Genomic DNA, 14,712 nt, shown 5'->3' with positions numbered 1-14,712 from the left:
GGAAGGGAAAGGCAGGGATCACAATGAAGGAAGCAACATCTCCTAGTTATCCTAGGTAGTACGTCACTGTGAATCATATGAATGAACCTGCTTTCAAATCTAGATTTCAGCATTCGTGTTGAAAATCCCTTCACTGTTCTTGGGAAACGCAGGACAGCAAAGTTAGGCATGTGGACTCATCGTCATGTGGCCAGGACTTAGCCCATCTTAACTCAGTCTTCCTTTGAGCAATGGGGTTCATGAGAAACCATATCTCAAGGACACTTTTTCACAATAAAATTCACACACGTAAAGCAACATGCAGAGCCCTGGTAGAGTAAGAACTTGACTAGTATTGTAGGATTTTTTATTACATTTTTTCTATCAAGAGCTAGAGCACAACCAAATTGAGGTGAAGAACAGTAACATGCAAGAGGATCACTTTTGAGGAAACCATGTGAGCACTTGATATGAGAAGTGCTTTAAATGTCAAGTTACAAATCTCAGGAATGGCTCTAAGAAAACTGATGAAAATTAGAACTTTAAGGCTCAAGTTTATGGGAGAAAAGTTAAAAGGAAATTATGGAGGAAGTTGTTGAGGAAAAAGCAACCACAAAAACATAAAAATAGACTCATAAGTGCTTTGGAAATGAACAAAAGAAACATGTTATTTAAAGGAGGAAGAGAGTCAGGATATTTAAATTCACATTTGCCTTCGAGGCCCACAATGTCCACTTAGTTCTGAACCAGTGATGTGTCTGTCACAGGCAAGAGGCTGCCGTGCTGAGCAGTCTTCCCAGGGCCCCCTTCACGTCCTTGTTCCTCAGGCTGTAGATGAAGGGGTTCAGCATGGGGGTGACCACAGTGTACATCAATGAGGCAATGGCACTGCTCTGGGAAGAAGGGGTCACAGCAGAACTGAGGTAGACCCCAAGTCCTGTTCCATAGAACAAGCAGACCACAGAGAGGTGAGACCCACAGGTGGAAAATGCTTTATTCTTGCCTGCAGTGGAGGACATGCTTCTTAAGGAGGAGACAATTTTAGTGTAGGAGTAGAGAATCCCTGTGACGGGAAACACACCCAGCAACACAGTTGACATGTACAAGTAGATGTTATTGATGAAGTTATCAGAGGGGGCTACTTTTAGAATCTGAGTCAACTCACAGAAGAAATGTGGGATTTCTGTGGCCCTGGAGAATGTCAGCCTCCTTATCAGTAGGACGTGAACCATGACAACCAGGGACATGATGAACCAAGACATCAGAACCAGCAGGGCACAGAGGCGGGGGTTCATGATGACTGTGTAGTGCAGGGGGTGGCAGATGGCCACAAACCGGTCATAGGCCATCACGGTTAGGAGGAAATTATCCAGTCCAATAAAAACCGTAAAAAAATACACCTGAGTGATGCACCCTGTGTAGGAGATGTCTTTACTGTGTGTATCGATGTTCACCAGCATCAATGGGATGGTGGTGGATATAAAACAAATGTCAACAAAGGACAGGTTGGAGAGGAAGAAGTACATGGGGGTGTGGAGATGGGCGTCAGAGATGATGACCAGGATGATGAGCAGGTTCCCGACCACCGTGACCAGGTACATGGACAGGAACAGTCCAAAGAGAAAGAGTTGTAATTCAGAATCTTCTGAGAGTCCCAGGAGGAGAAATTCTGATACTTCCGTGTGGTTTTGTGGCTCCATGTAGCTGGTGTGTCTGCTAGTGAAGGAAGAAAAGGCAACTTTCAATGAACAGCCACCTGACACCTCAGTTATCACATTATGGTGTCACGGTATGGTATCACCCTTGGATGGACATCCTTCACACGGAGTAGAGTCTTTTCAAAGACAGGGAATCATTTAGGGAAGTGGTAGCCCTTTGCCACTTTAAAGAGTAGAGATGTTCAGACTTCCTTTAATTTAGCATCAAGCTCTCTAGTTTACCATCCACTCACTCGCTTTTAATTCTCCTGCCTGAACCTATGGGCATTAACTAATTCTGACTTTGAAATGAGTTTTCGAAATAATTTAAGACATGGCATGTCTGTTTGTGATAATTTCCATACTTTCTTCATTCTAAAGCTCTACAATGTATTAAGGAACGGATTGTCACCTCTGACAACTTTTATTCTGTGACCCTATTCAGCTAGTGATGTGAAAATAAACTCTAAGTGCCTTATTTTCTTTCTAAAATTCTGGTTATCAGTAGTTTCTTGTTTGTGAGGTTTAAAAATGCCTTTGATACAATAAGTCTCAATAAATAATAACTGTCTTTATTATTGTTATAAAATTCCTCCTTTTATGAAAATTATTTTGGATATATACCTCTCCCAAGGTGCAGTATAGAGCTGAGATGTGCAAAATATTTTCTTAAGTCAGATTTTCTGAAATAGAATTTTGACCCACCAATTTACTACTGTGTGACCTTGAGAAAGTTATCTAAACTCTTAGCTGCAGATACCTCACCTCTACAGTAGGAATAGTAAATGCTCCCTGCATGAATGGAGGAGTGAAATTCAATGAGATGCTGCATGTCATTTTTCTACTGTGTTTCCTGGCGCATACAATGGACATTTCAAAAATGTGAGCTTCTGTTATTAAATATTTTAGTAAATCGGTCAGGCATGCCTTTCATTTATCAATATCCCTCTTAAGTGGGGCAATCACCAGGATGTAATTCTGATCATTATAAATACAACAGGGCTGTTACTTCTTTTGACCACCATACAGGACTTCTAATTAGTGAAAATCTTCATGTCTCCTGCTTTCAGAGCACGCCTGCCAGGTGAATTCTCCCAAGAAGAGGAAAAAGCAAGTGGACTGCATATATAAATAAAAGAAGGAAATAAAAGCACACAAAAACATTAAAATAAGATCCAAGGTGTGTGTCAAGAGAGGTGCCCATGTGTGTATGCTCTCAGTTGGAGATGTATTAAAATCAGCAGAGTTAATCACCAACATACATAATTGATAGATTGGATCAGAAATATTAAGAACCTACAGTGGGGGGAGGGGATGGGTGTATGCCTACATGATGAGTGCATTGCGCACCGTCTGGGGAATGGTCACGCTTGAAGGTGCTGACTCAGGGAGGTGGGGGGATGGGGGAGGGGATGGGGGGTATAACTACATGATGAGTGCAATGCGCACTGTCTGGGGAATGGGCACTCTTGGAGCTCTGACTCGGGGGGATAGATGGTACATGGGCAACGTATGTAACCTGAACTTTTGTACCTCCATAATAAGCTGAAAAAAAAAAAAAGAACCTACATAAATCTAATCATCCTAGAAAAACTGAAAGCCACATTTGAGATTTTAAAATAAATGTTTACAAAACATTCTCCCCAATAGAAAAAGAGTTCATGTTACTAATGCATAGAGAAGTTTCTTAAATTAAAGACAGAAAAGGTCATGGAGGACCAATCTAGTGTGGGAAGCTGCGTAGGTGGGACTTCTCTGAAATAGGAATATTTGAGCTGAGAGAAGAAGGATGGGTCATTGTTAATCAGGAGAAGCAAGAAAGTAATAAAATTTCTAGTAATAAACTTTCTAGGATGAGAGAACAGAATGCTAGATGGCATATGGCTCAATGAGTTACAATAGGAGTTTGAGGGACCAGTGAGATGCAGAGCAAGGAAGACAGAGTTTGTGGGTCCCACAACAGAGCATCCTCTGCCCCTTCTTGATGTGCATCTCATGTCAGTAATTTTATGTTTATTTGTGGGTCTGAGGCTGTGACTATTTTTTTCTCATTATTTTTCTTTCTATGGATGTAGGTCTACTTGGTGCCCGTCATATTGTAGAGGCTCAACATATACAAATGTTGCATGTATAATAATGAGTGAGTTCAAATGTGTCAACAGTGACACAAAACAGAAATCTTGAAGCTCATCCCATACCTGAATGTATACTCAAAATTGAATAGTGAGGATAAATAAAGTGCATTCCTGTCGATTTTAAAGAAATAATACATGATGAGCAAGTAATACCTATTCTCGGAATGGGAAACTGGGTTCATATTATGATGTCTGTTAACATAGTACATCACAAATGTAGGTTCATGAAGAGATTCACAATCACAGTGCAAAAAATATATTTGAGAATATGGAATAGCCATTTCTGTGGTTAGCAGCCAGGGCAGAGAATCTGCAGATACACACACAGAGGAATGAGGACAACTTCGTAACCCTGTGGTTGTTTGAAAACTATAGCCAACAGGACATTATACATTAATATATCAAACCATTTGTGTTAAATTTATGATTAGGTGAAGGAAGACTACTTCAACATCAATTATTTGATATTCTCCTGAAAATGTAAACAGATTAGTAAAATGGAAGAAAGAAATTAGTCTCAATACCAACTGTCAGAAGTAAGTATATTATATTCATCATGTTGTAGACACTGAAATGAAAAAATGATGATTACAACAATATAGAACTATTCAGTGATTTCAGTAAGTCAAACCTGCCAGCAATAATAGTTTAGTCAATTAGAAAATCTGATCAAATTAAGAACAAAATAATACCTCATACATATAGGTTTTCCATGAGCAGTTAATGAATAAATAATTGGATACAGGAAATGTAACAGGAACCTGCAATATTTGGGAGAGAGTAGAGAGGCTATGAAGAATGCCTGGAAAATGAAGTATGCAAGAAATGTCTGTTTCTAACTCTTATTAGAAGGAGATTCTAGATTCCAGAAGGAAAGAAAATCAAACAGTGAGAGCTGGAAAAGACTACTGTTGGTGGAAACTAAATTACCTTCAAAATACAGGGACTTCACCTGCTCTTTCTTGATGTGCATCTCATAAATAAATATAGGGTTGTCCCATTTTCATTATTCTAGAGATAAAGCCCAGCACACTCATTCCTCTTTTCTTTCTTATCCTACTAGCCCTTACTGTGTCACTCTGACTCTCTCTGATGGATATCACTGACGCTTTCTCTTCGCCAAGATCTGTTCCTGGGAAGCCTAATTGTGTTTTAGTGTAGGCTGCAATCGGAGAATTACAGGTGAGAGGCAGTAATATTTTTAACATTTCTATTGTCTCAAGGTTGAATTCCCAGAGTACCTCATGAAATAAATTATTCTATTGCGTTTTCACTCTTCAAACAATTCAGCTCCCATGGCATACAAAGAAGACAGCAGAATGGAAAGTTTCCAGTCAATTTTGTGTCTCCAGAGATAACAGTAAGGGAAATTGGATTTATTTCCTCTAAGGAGAAATTCTTCTTCCTTTGCTTTCATCTAAAAGTCACAAGGTTTCCCCCAAGGAAAGTTTAATTTCTATAAGCAACCAAACTCAGCCATTATCTCTCTGTGATGTGCCATCATTGAGGAAAGTTTAGAGGTTTTATGAACCTTGTGGTATCCACAATGTTGTTGAAGGAAAGAGGTCCTTTGTTCAAAATTTTTTCTTTTGTTTGTATCCTCTGTGATTTCTTTCCTCAGAGTTCCATAGTTTTCCTTGTAGAGATCTTTAACCTCTTTGATTAAGTATATTCCGAGATATTTTATTTTCTTTGTAGCTATTGTGAATGATATTGAGTCTTTGATTTGACTCCTGATTTGACTGTAATTGACATATATAAATGGTACTGATTTATATACATTGATTTTGTATCCTGAGACTTTGCTAAATTTGTTTATCAATTCCATTAGACTCTTGGTGGAATCTTTGTGGTTTTCTAGATACAAGATCATCAGCAAAGAATGATAGTTTGACCTTCTCTTTTCTGATTTGGATAACCTTTATTTCTTTCTCTTTCTCTTGCCTGATTGCTTTGTAGGAATTCCAGCACTATGTTGAATAGAAGTGGTGACAGTGGGTATTCTTATCTTGTTCCAGTTCTTAGGGGGAATGCTTTCAACTTTTCCCAATTCTGTATGATGTTGGCTGTGGGTTTGGCATATATGGCTCTTATCATTATGAGATATGTTCCTTCTATGTCTAGATTGTTCAGGGTTTTTATCATGAAAGAGTGATGGATTTTGTTGAATGCTTTTATTGCATCTATTGAGATGATCATATGATCTTTGTTTTTGTTTATGTGGTGAACCACATTTATTGATTTACATATGTTGAACCCTCCTTGCTTTCCTGGGATGAAGCACACTTGGTCATGGTGGATTTTTTTTTTAATGTGCTGTTGCATTCAATGTGCTAGTATTTTATTGAGCATTTTTGCATCTATATTATGCTCATGGTTAGGTAGAACCAATATTGTTAAAATGTCCATACTGCCCAAAGTAATTTACAAATTCAATGCAATCTCCATCAAATTACCATCATCATACTTTACAGATCTATAAAAAATAATTCTGTGCTTCATTTGGAACCATAACAGAGCCTGAATAGCCAAAGCAATCTTAAACAAAAGAGGGGTGGGGAGGCAAGGGCAATATACGTAACCTAAACTTTTGTACCCCCACAATATGCTGAAATAAGAATAAAAAAATAAAATAAAAATGCTAAATAAACACTTAAATAAAACATTATAAACCAATGAAAAAAGAACTAACCTGGAGGTATCACATTACCAGACTTCAAACTGTACTACAATGCTATAGTAACCAAAACAATATGGTATTGATATAAAAATAGAGACATAGACCAATGGAACAGAACAGAGAACTCATATATAAAACCATCTACCTACAATCAACTAATCTTCAACAAAGCAAACCATAATGTACACTGGGAAAAAGAAGCCCTATTCAGTAAACGGTGCTGGAAAAATTGGATAGTTACACGCAGAAGAATGAAACAGGACTCCTACCTCTCACCACTCACAAAAATTATTTCAAGATGGATAAAAGACTTAAATCTCAAGCATGAAACCATAGGAATTCTAGAGGAAAATGCCGAAAAATCTCTTCTAGATAATTTATGACTAACACTGCAATGGTGATCATGGCAACAACAACAATTAATAAATGGGGCTTGATTAAGCTAAAAAGCTTTTGCACAACTAAGGAAACAATTAACAGAACACATAGACAACCTACAGGATGGGAGAAAATATCCCAAGCTACATATTTGATAAAGGGTGAATATCCAGAATTTACAAAGAACTCAAGCAAATCACCAAGAAAAAAACAAACAACCCTATTAAAAAGTGGGCAAAAGCAGACAATAAAATGGTAGCTACCAGAGGCTGCGCAGTGGGGAGATTGGGTAGACCTTGGTAAAAGGATACAAAATTTCTTTTATATAGAAGAAATAATTTCAAGAGACCTATTATACATTGTGATAAGAGTAGTTAAGAACAATAAATTGTATACTTGAAAGAGATGGAAAGATAATATGCATAAATGGGAAAATAATTGCATAACATATACTGATAAGTGTCAATTCTCTGGAATACATAAACAACTAGTACAGGTCAGAAACAAAATTACAAACTAAACAATTAAAAAATGAGCAAACACTTGAAAAGACATTTCTCCACAGAAGATATGCAAATTGCCGACAAACACATGAAAAGATGCTCAGTTAGTCATGAAGGAAACGCAAATCAAAAGCATGAATAGGCCGGGCGCGGTGGCTCACGCCTGTAATCCTAGCTCTCTGGGAGGCCGAGGTGGGCGGATCGTTTGAGCTCAGGAGTTCGAGACCAGCCTGAGCAAGAGTGAGACCCCATCTCTACTAAAAATAGAAAGAAATTATGTGGACAGCTAAAAATATATATAGAAAAAATTAGCCGGGCATGGTGGTGCATGCCTGTAGTCCCAGCTACTTGGGAGGCTGAGACAGGAGGATCGCTTGAGCCCAGGAGTTTGAGGTTGCTGTGAGCTAGGCTGACGCCACGGCACTCACTCTAGCCTGGGCAACAAAGTGAGACTCTGTCTCAAAAAAAAAAAAAAAAAAAAGCATGAATAGATGCCACTTCACACCTAGTAGGTGGATATAATCTTTTGGAAAAAAAGGAAAATAACAAGTATTGGCAATATGTTGCTGGGAGGTAAAGCGTGTCAGCCACTATGAAACACAGTTTGGCACTTCCTGAAAAAGTTAAAACATACAATTACCATACGACACAGCAGTCCCATTGATAGGAATAGTCCCCAAATAATTGAAAAAAGCATCAAACAAATAAAGGTACGCGCATATTCATAGCAGCACTAGTCACAGTAGCCCAAAGATGGAAATAAATCACTCCCAAATGTCGATTAATGGATGATTTGTTAAACAACTTGTGGTTTATTATACAGCAAAATATTATGCAGCCATAAAAAAGGAATGAAGCCAGTTAACATTAACAAATAAAACAGCCAAGAGGAATGAGGAAAGGAAGAGAAGAGGGAATGAGGGAAAGAAGGAAGAAAGAAGGAAGGATCACAGGATATAAAGAAAGAAGGAAGAAAAAAAACAAGTATCACAAGACATGAAGCAACATCTTGGAGTTGTGCTAGGCAGTACATCACTATGAATCATGTGAGTGAACCACACTTCATGTTGAGAATCCCATCATGTGCGTGTGAAAACAGGACAGCAACATTAGGAGCATGGGCGCAATATAAGTTTGCCATGTTACAGTTCGTCTCAGCTCAGTCTCTTCCTTTTCAGAAATGGGGAAATGGAGAGAAAATATCTCAAAGAAATGGTTTTTTTGGGGGGGGGGTTAAATTCACACATATAAAGCAAGAAGCAAAGTCCTGGTAGGATAAGAACGTGGCTTTAACTATTGTATATTTTTTATTTCATTTCTTTGAGGAATAACAAGAACGCATCCAAACAGAGGTGAAGAAAACACTAATATGCAAGAGGATAATTTTTGAGGGAACTGTGTCAGCACTTGTTATGAAAAGTGTTTTAAACGGCAAGTTGGAAAAATTCAGGAATTGCTGTCAGACAACTGACCAAAAGCACACCATCTAGGGGATAAACACGCTTGAAGCTCTGATTTAGGGGGAGGGGGGCAAGGGCAATATACGTGACCTAAACTTTTGTACCCCCTTAATATGCTGAAATGAAAAAAAAAAAGAACCATGTAGAGGGGACACAAGTTAAAAAGGGATTACTGCGGGAGTCATTGAGGAGAAACCTACAAAAACATAGTGTGCAAAGTCACAGGTGCTTTGGGAATGGGAAAATGAAAAATGTCTTCTAGGGAGAAAAAACAAACAGGATTTTAAAATTTGCATTTGAATTAGGGGCCCATAATGTCTACTTAGTTCTGAACAAGTGATCTGCCATGGTCAAGAGGCTGCTCTACTGAGCAGTCTTCTTAGGGCCACCTTCACGTCCTTGTTCCTCAGGCTGTAGATGAAGGGGTTCAGCATGGGGGTGACCACCGTGTACATCACTGAGGCAATGGCGCTGCTCTGGGAAGAAGGGGTCACAGCGTAGCTGAGGTATTCAACCAGACTTGTCCCATAGTACAAGCAGACCACACAGAGGTGAGACCCACAGGTGGAAAATGCTTTATACTTGCCTGCAGTGGACGACATCCTCATTAAGGAGGCGACAATTTTAGAGTAGGAGTAGAGGATCCCTGTGACGGGAAACACACCCAGCAACACAGTCGACACATACAAGTAGATGTTATTAATAAAGACGTCAGAGGAGGCCACCTTGAGGAGCTGAGGCAGGTCACAGAAGAAATGTGGGATTTCAGTGCCTAGAGAGAAAGTCAGCCGCATTATCAGTATAAGGTGAATAAGGGCAACCCAGAAAATGACAAACCAAGACATCAGTACCAGGAGGGCACAGAAGCGGGGGTTCATGATGACCGTGTAGTGTAAGGGGTGGCAGATGGCCACAAACCGGTCATAGGCCATCACGGTCAGGAGGAAATTATCCAGTCCAGCAAAAATCATAAAAAAATACACCTGCGTGAGGCACTCCCTGTAGGAGATGTCTTTGCTGCGTGCGTGAAGGTTCACCAGCATCTTTGGGATGGTGGTGGAGGTGAAACAGATGTCAGAAAGGGACAGGATGGAGAGGAAGAAGTACATGGGGGTCTGGAGGTGGGACTCGGAGATGATGAGCAGTGTGATGAGCAGGTTCCCGAGCACCGTGACCAGGAACATGGACAAGAACAGCCCAAAGAGAAGGGGCTGCAGTGTGGGATCTTCTGAGAGACCCAAGAGGAGAAATTCTGATACCTCCGTGTGGTTTTTTGCTTCCATGTAGCTGATGTGTCTGCTGGGGCAGAGGAAAAAGCAATGTTTAATGAATAGCCAACTGGCACCTCATTGATTATGATTACTTTATGCAATATCACCCTTGGATGGACGTTCTTCACCCTCTATAGAGTTCTTTCAAAGACTGATTCACTCAGCCAACTGGTAGCCCAAATCCATTTTATTTTATTTTTTTAATTTTTTTTTTTTTTTTGGCAATTTATTTATTTATTTATTTTTTTTATTTTTATTTTTTGTTTGTTTTTCAGCTCATCAAGGGGGTACAAAAGATCAGGCTATATACATTGCCCATGCCTCCCCATCCCCCCGAGTCTGAGCTTTAGTTGTGTCCATTTAAATTTTTTTATTTCAGCATATTATGGAGGCACAAATGCCAAATCCATTTTAAACATGTATAGTTATTCAGATTTTCTTTAATTTAGTAGAAGTATCTCTCTTTTTTTCCATCCACTCACTAGTTTTCATTCTCCTACTTATATTTATGAATTTAATCAATGTCTTCTTTTATATGACCCTTCGAAAGGGGCCGTGTCTCTTCCCTAACAATTTCCATATTCCTTCACTCTAATAGGTCTACCGTGGTGATTACGATGTGGATTGTCGATTCTAACAACCTTTATTCTGTGACCGGATGCTCTGTAGAAATGTGATGGCTAATTCCCAGTCACTTATTTCTTTCTAGAAACGTGATTATTACTATTTACATTCTTTTTGAGGTTTAAAAAATGACCTTGTGCACAATAGGAATATCCATAGATAAAAACTGTCATTACGACCACTACTATTACTTTTAATATTATTGATCTTCCACTTTTATAATTATTATTTTGGATATATAATTCTCCCAAGGTACAGGATGGAGCAGTGATTTAGAAAATGGTGGGTTTTTTTTTTTTTTTTTGAGTCAGATTTCCTGGAATAGGATTTTGATCTACCAACTTACTGCTATGTGACCTTGAGAAAATTATTTAAGCTCTCTTAGCTGCAGATAACTTGCCTCTATACCAGGAGTGCTAAATATTCCCCATATGGTAGGATTTAAGAGTAAATTAAATGAAATGGTGCATGACAGTTTTTGCTGTGGTTTCTATGGCATACAATGGACATTTCATAAATGTGAACATCTGTTGTTAACATCACAATAAACCTGTCTTGCATGGTTATTATTCATCAACAACACCCCCTCCCACCCCTTAAACTGAGGGAGCCATCAAAGATGGAATTCCAATCTTTATGAAAACAATAGGCCTGCTACCTCTTTTGACCACACTATAGCGCTTCTAATTAATAAAAATCCACATAGCTCTTTCTTTCAGAGATTGACTGCCAGGTGAATTCTTCCAAGAAGAGAAAAAAGCATGTGTTCTACAAATATAAAAGGAGTAAACAAAAACACACAGCCAGGAGGGGAAAAAATGTGGATTAGCGGTGACCTCTGGGCTCTCTGCTCCCAGAGAAGGAGGTGAGGAACTTGGACAGCTACACAGGAGTGGACTGGTCCCCTCCAAGAACCGCACTGTGAATCTGCAGAGAAACAGCGTTGGACACGCAGCATAGGGTGCAAAATGTTAATGGAAGATATGAACAAACGCAAAGACTGGAGAGTGCCAGATACACAATAGGGAATACAGTGTGGGGTGGCCACACCCACCCACCCAGCCAGAGCAGTGGGATTGGACTCACAGGAGGACGCCGGGCTCCGGCACTGACCTCCACACCCACTCAGACAGGGACGCGCCTGAAGTCAGTGCAAAGTCATGGCATGGGAGGACAGGCTCTGTGGAGAAGAGACAGTAGTGGGAAACATCTTGAACTCCCCGGTTCTCTGTGCTGGAACCACCTGGGGCGGGGTTGGGGGAGACTGGTCTGAGTGGTCACTTCCCATGACCGCGATGGAGTTTGGAGACAGGCACCTCACCTCTGGTGGTCAGTGGGACCAGAACAAAGGAGATGAACGCAAACAGGGGGCTCTACCCCTGGAAACCACCGACAATTTGGCTGGCTCAGGGCAGGACAGAAAGAGGAAGACCTTCTGCTAGGCAAACGTGAGACTGCGGGACCGTGATGCAGAGGGGACAGCTGATGGCCTGTTGATTCAGTCCCCTGAACTGGCATGTGCCAAATCCTGAGTGGTCACCCCCAGTGCTAGCCACTGCGGTTTCAGGCAGCACCCCTCCCCCAGCCCAGGGGCTTTCGGGCAAGGTGCAGTGGGTTCCACCCTTAGAGGTGGGGAAAAGCAAGAAAAGCTGCTTTCTCTGTGCGACAGGCATGAATCTGCAGGGCTTTCATGCTGAACAATAGTTGGCAGCCTGTTGATTCGGCCGCCAGACCGGCTTAGGTCATCTGATAAGATCATAACTCCAGAGCTTGCTCTCTGCCTCCGGGCAGCTGCCAGCATTGGGGTTGGGGGACAGGGAGGGAAAGTCCTGGCCAGAGACCTAGGCAATTGCACCAATTGATCCCTCCCATCATGAGTAGCCTCCCAAGCATGGTGGAAGAGCCCCGAATAACATACTAGCGGCTCCCCCTAGCGGCAGATCAAGCAACCATAGACGCACACAGACCAGGCTTGCAGGCACCAGCCGTGATCTATCTTGCCCTTACCCCCACCTTAAGTGGTAACAGGGTCCAAGTAACCCTTGGGAGGGACAGGACTCTTCCCAAAGTTCAGGGCATTCGTATGCCACATCTGGGGGACCAGAGCCTAACACAGAAACATCAGATCACCTGAATAACTGGCTCGTCCATACAAATTGCAGTCAATGACAGAGAGGGTAACCCCATAGCTTAACACGGTGCCTTCCATCTCAAGCTATTGGAGGGCAGTGGAGTCATACACACAAGTGCAACCCACCACCTGGGAGCTTAAGCTGAGGGACCAAATTCACTAATCTCCACTGGCAAGAGGTGAAGACAACAGGTCAGAGGTAACCCAACTTGGTAAAAATACCTCTAAGGCAATACAAGACCAGTGTGCCTCTTTCTAGCACTATCATGGAACGACTCTTGGGGACTTGGAGATGGAGCCATAAACCAGTCCTAGCACCCCCAGTTCTTGATCAAGTAGCCTGATGAGAAAGAATCAGTGAAAGAACACAGGAAACATGAAAGATCAGAGAGAAAAGTCACCCCCAAAAGAAATCATTAGATTCTCAACAACGGATACCAACTTAAATGAAATGATTAAAATGTCAGAGGAAGAATTCCGAATATGGATTATAAGAAAACTCAGCGGAAATGAAGAGAAAATAGAAACCCAACACAAAGAAGCCACAAGAACAATACAGGAAATGAATGAAAAATTCTATAAAGAAATCCAATTATTACAAAAAACCAAACAGAAATAATGGAAAGGAAAGAGGCATTCAACAAAATTCAAAACACAGTGGAAAGTCTCAAGGATAGAATGGATCATGCAGAGGAAAGAATCTCAGAGCTTGAAGATAATGCCTATGTGCTAAACAAATCAGGTGAAGAAAAAGAACACAGAAGCAAGAGACAAGAACAGAACATACAAGAAATGTGGGATTATGTAAAGAAACCAAATATAAGAATTACAGGCATCCTGGAGAGAGAAGAAGAAAATACACAAGGGCTGGAAAATCTATTTCTTTGAATTGCCCACTGAAGAGATGTAGACTGGCCGAGTGGATAAAAATTCATAAGCCAAGTATCTGCTGTCTCCAGGAAACGCATCTAACCCACAAAGATTCTTTCAGACTCAAAGTCAAGGGTTGTAAAACAAACTTCCAGGCAAATGGAGGCCAAAAGAAAGTGGGAGTAGCTGTTCTTATATCAGATAACATAAACTTTAAAATACAAAGTAAAGAAAGACAAACATGGTCACTATATAATGGTGAAAGGAAAAATCCAACAAGACTTAACAATTCATAATATTTATGCACCTAACACAGGAGCACCCAGATACATAAATTAAACCCTGTTTGATCTAAATAGCATGATAAGCAGTAATGCTGTAGTAGCTGGGGATTTCAACACCCCACTGACTGAACTGGACAGATCCTCCAAGCAGAAAATAAGCAAAGAAACAATGGACTTAAACAGAGCTCTAGAACAAATGGGTCTAACAGACATCTACAGAACTTTCCACCCAAATAAAGCTGAATATACATTCTTTTCATCAGCTCATGGAACTTTCTCTAAAATCAATCATATCTCAGGCCACAAATCAGACCTCAACAAATTTCAAAAAATAGGAATTTTATCATGTATTTTCTCAGACCACAGTGGCATAAAATTAGAGATTAATTCCAACAGAAACATTCCCCCCTCCACAAAGCCATGGATATTCAACAATCTACTGCTGAATGACTATTGAGTCAAGGAGGAGATACAGATGGAAATCAAAAGATTCTTTGAACTAAATGATAATGGGTACACAAGTTATCAAAATCTGTGGGATACAACAAAAGCATTCCTCAGAGCAAAACTAATAGCATTACATGCTTGAATCCAAAATACAGAAGGCTCAAAAATCAACAAACTAATAAACCATCTCAAGGAACTAGAAAAGGAAGATCAAATTAATTCTAAACCTAGCAGAAGAAAAGAAATAACTAAG

The 14,712-nt window shown here is 40.2% G+C and overlaps 2 protein-coding genes across 2 annotated transcripts; both read right to left on the bottom strand.

The window, feature by feature from the left end:
• Positions 1–740: 740 nt before the first annotated feature.
• On the bottom strand, positions 741–1,679 carry LOC138401221 (olfactory receptor 7D4-like). The gene has a single exon (XM_069496600.1). It carries the CDS (start codon positions 1,677–1,679, stop codon positions 741–743), a length of 939 nt encoding a protein of 312 aa, XP_069352701.1.
• A 7,503-nt stretch (positions 1,680–9,182) lies between these two features.
• On the bottom strand, positions 9,183–10,115 carry LOC138401216 (olfactory receptor 7D4-like). Its single transcript, XM_069496585.1, has one exon. It carries the CDS (start codon positions 10,113–10,115, stop codon positions 9,183–9,185), a length of 933 nt encoding a protein of 310 aa, XP_069352686.1.
• Between the last annotated feature and the right edge of the window lie 4,597 nt (positions 10,116–14,712).

The sequence above is a fragment of the Eulemur rufifrons genome, chromosome 2 (genome assembly GCF_041146395.1).
Source record: "Eulemur rufifrons isolate Redbay chromosome 2, OSU_ERuf_1, whole genome shotgun sequence".
In the NCBI taxonomy this organism is placed as follows: domain Eukaryota; kingdom Metazoa; phylum Chordata; class Mammalia; order Primates; family Lemuridae; genus Eulemur; species Eulemur rufifrons.
This window is presented reverse-complemented; position numbering and strand designations above follow the sequence as displayed.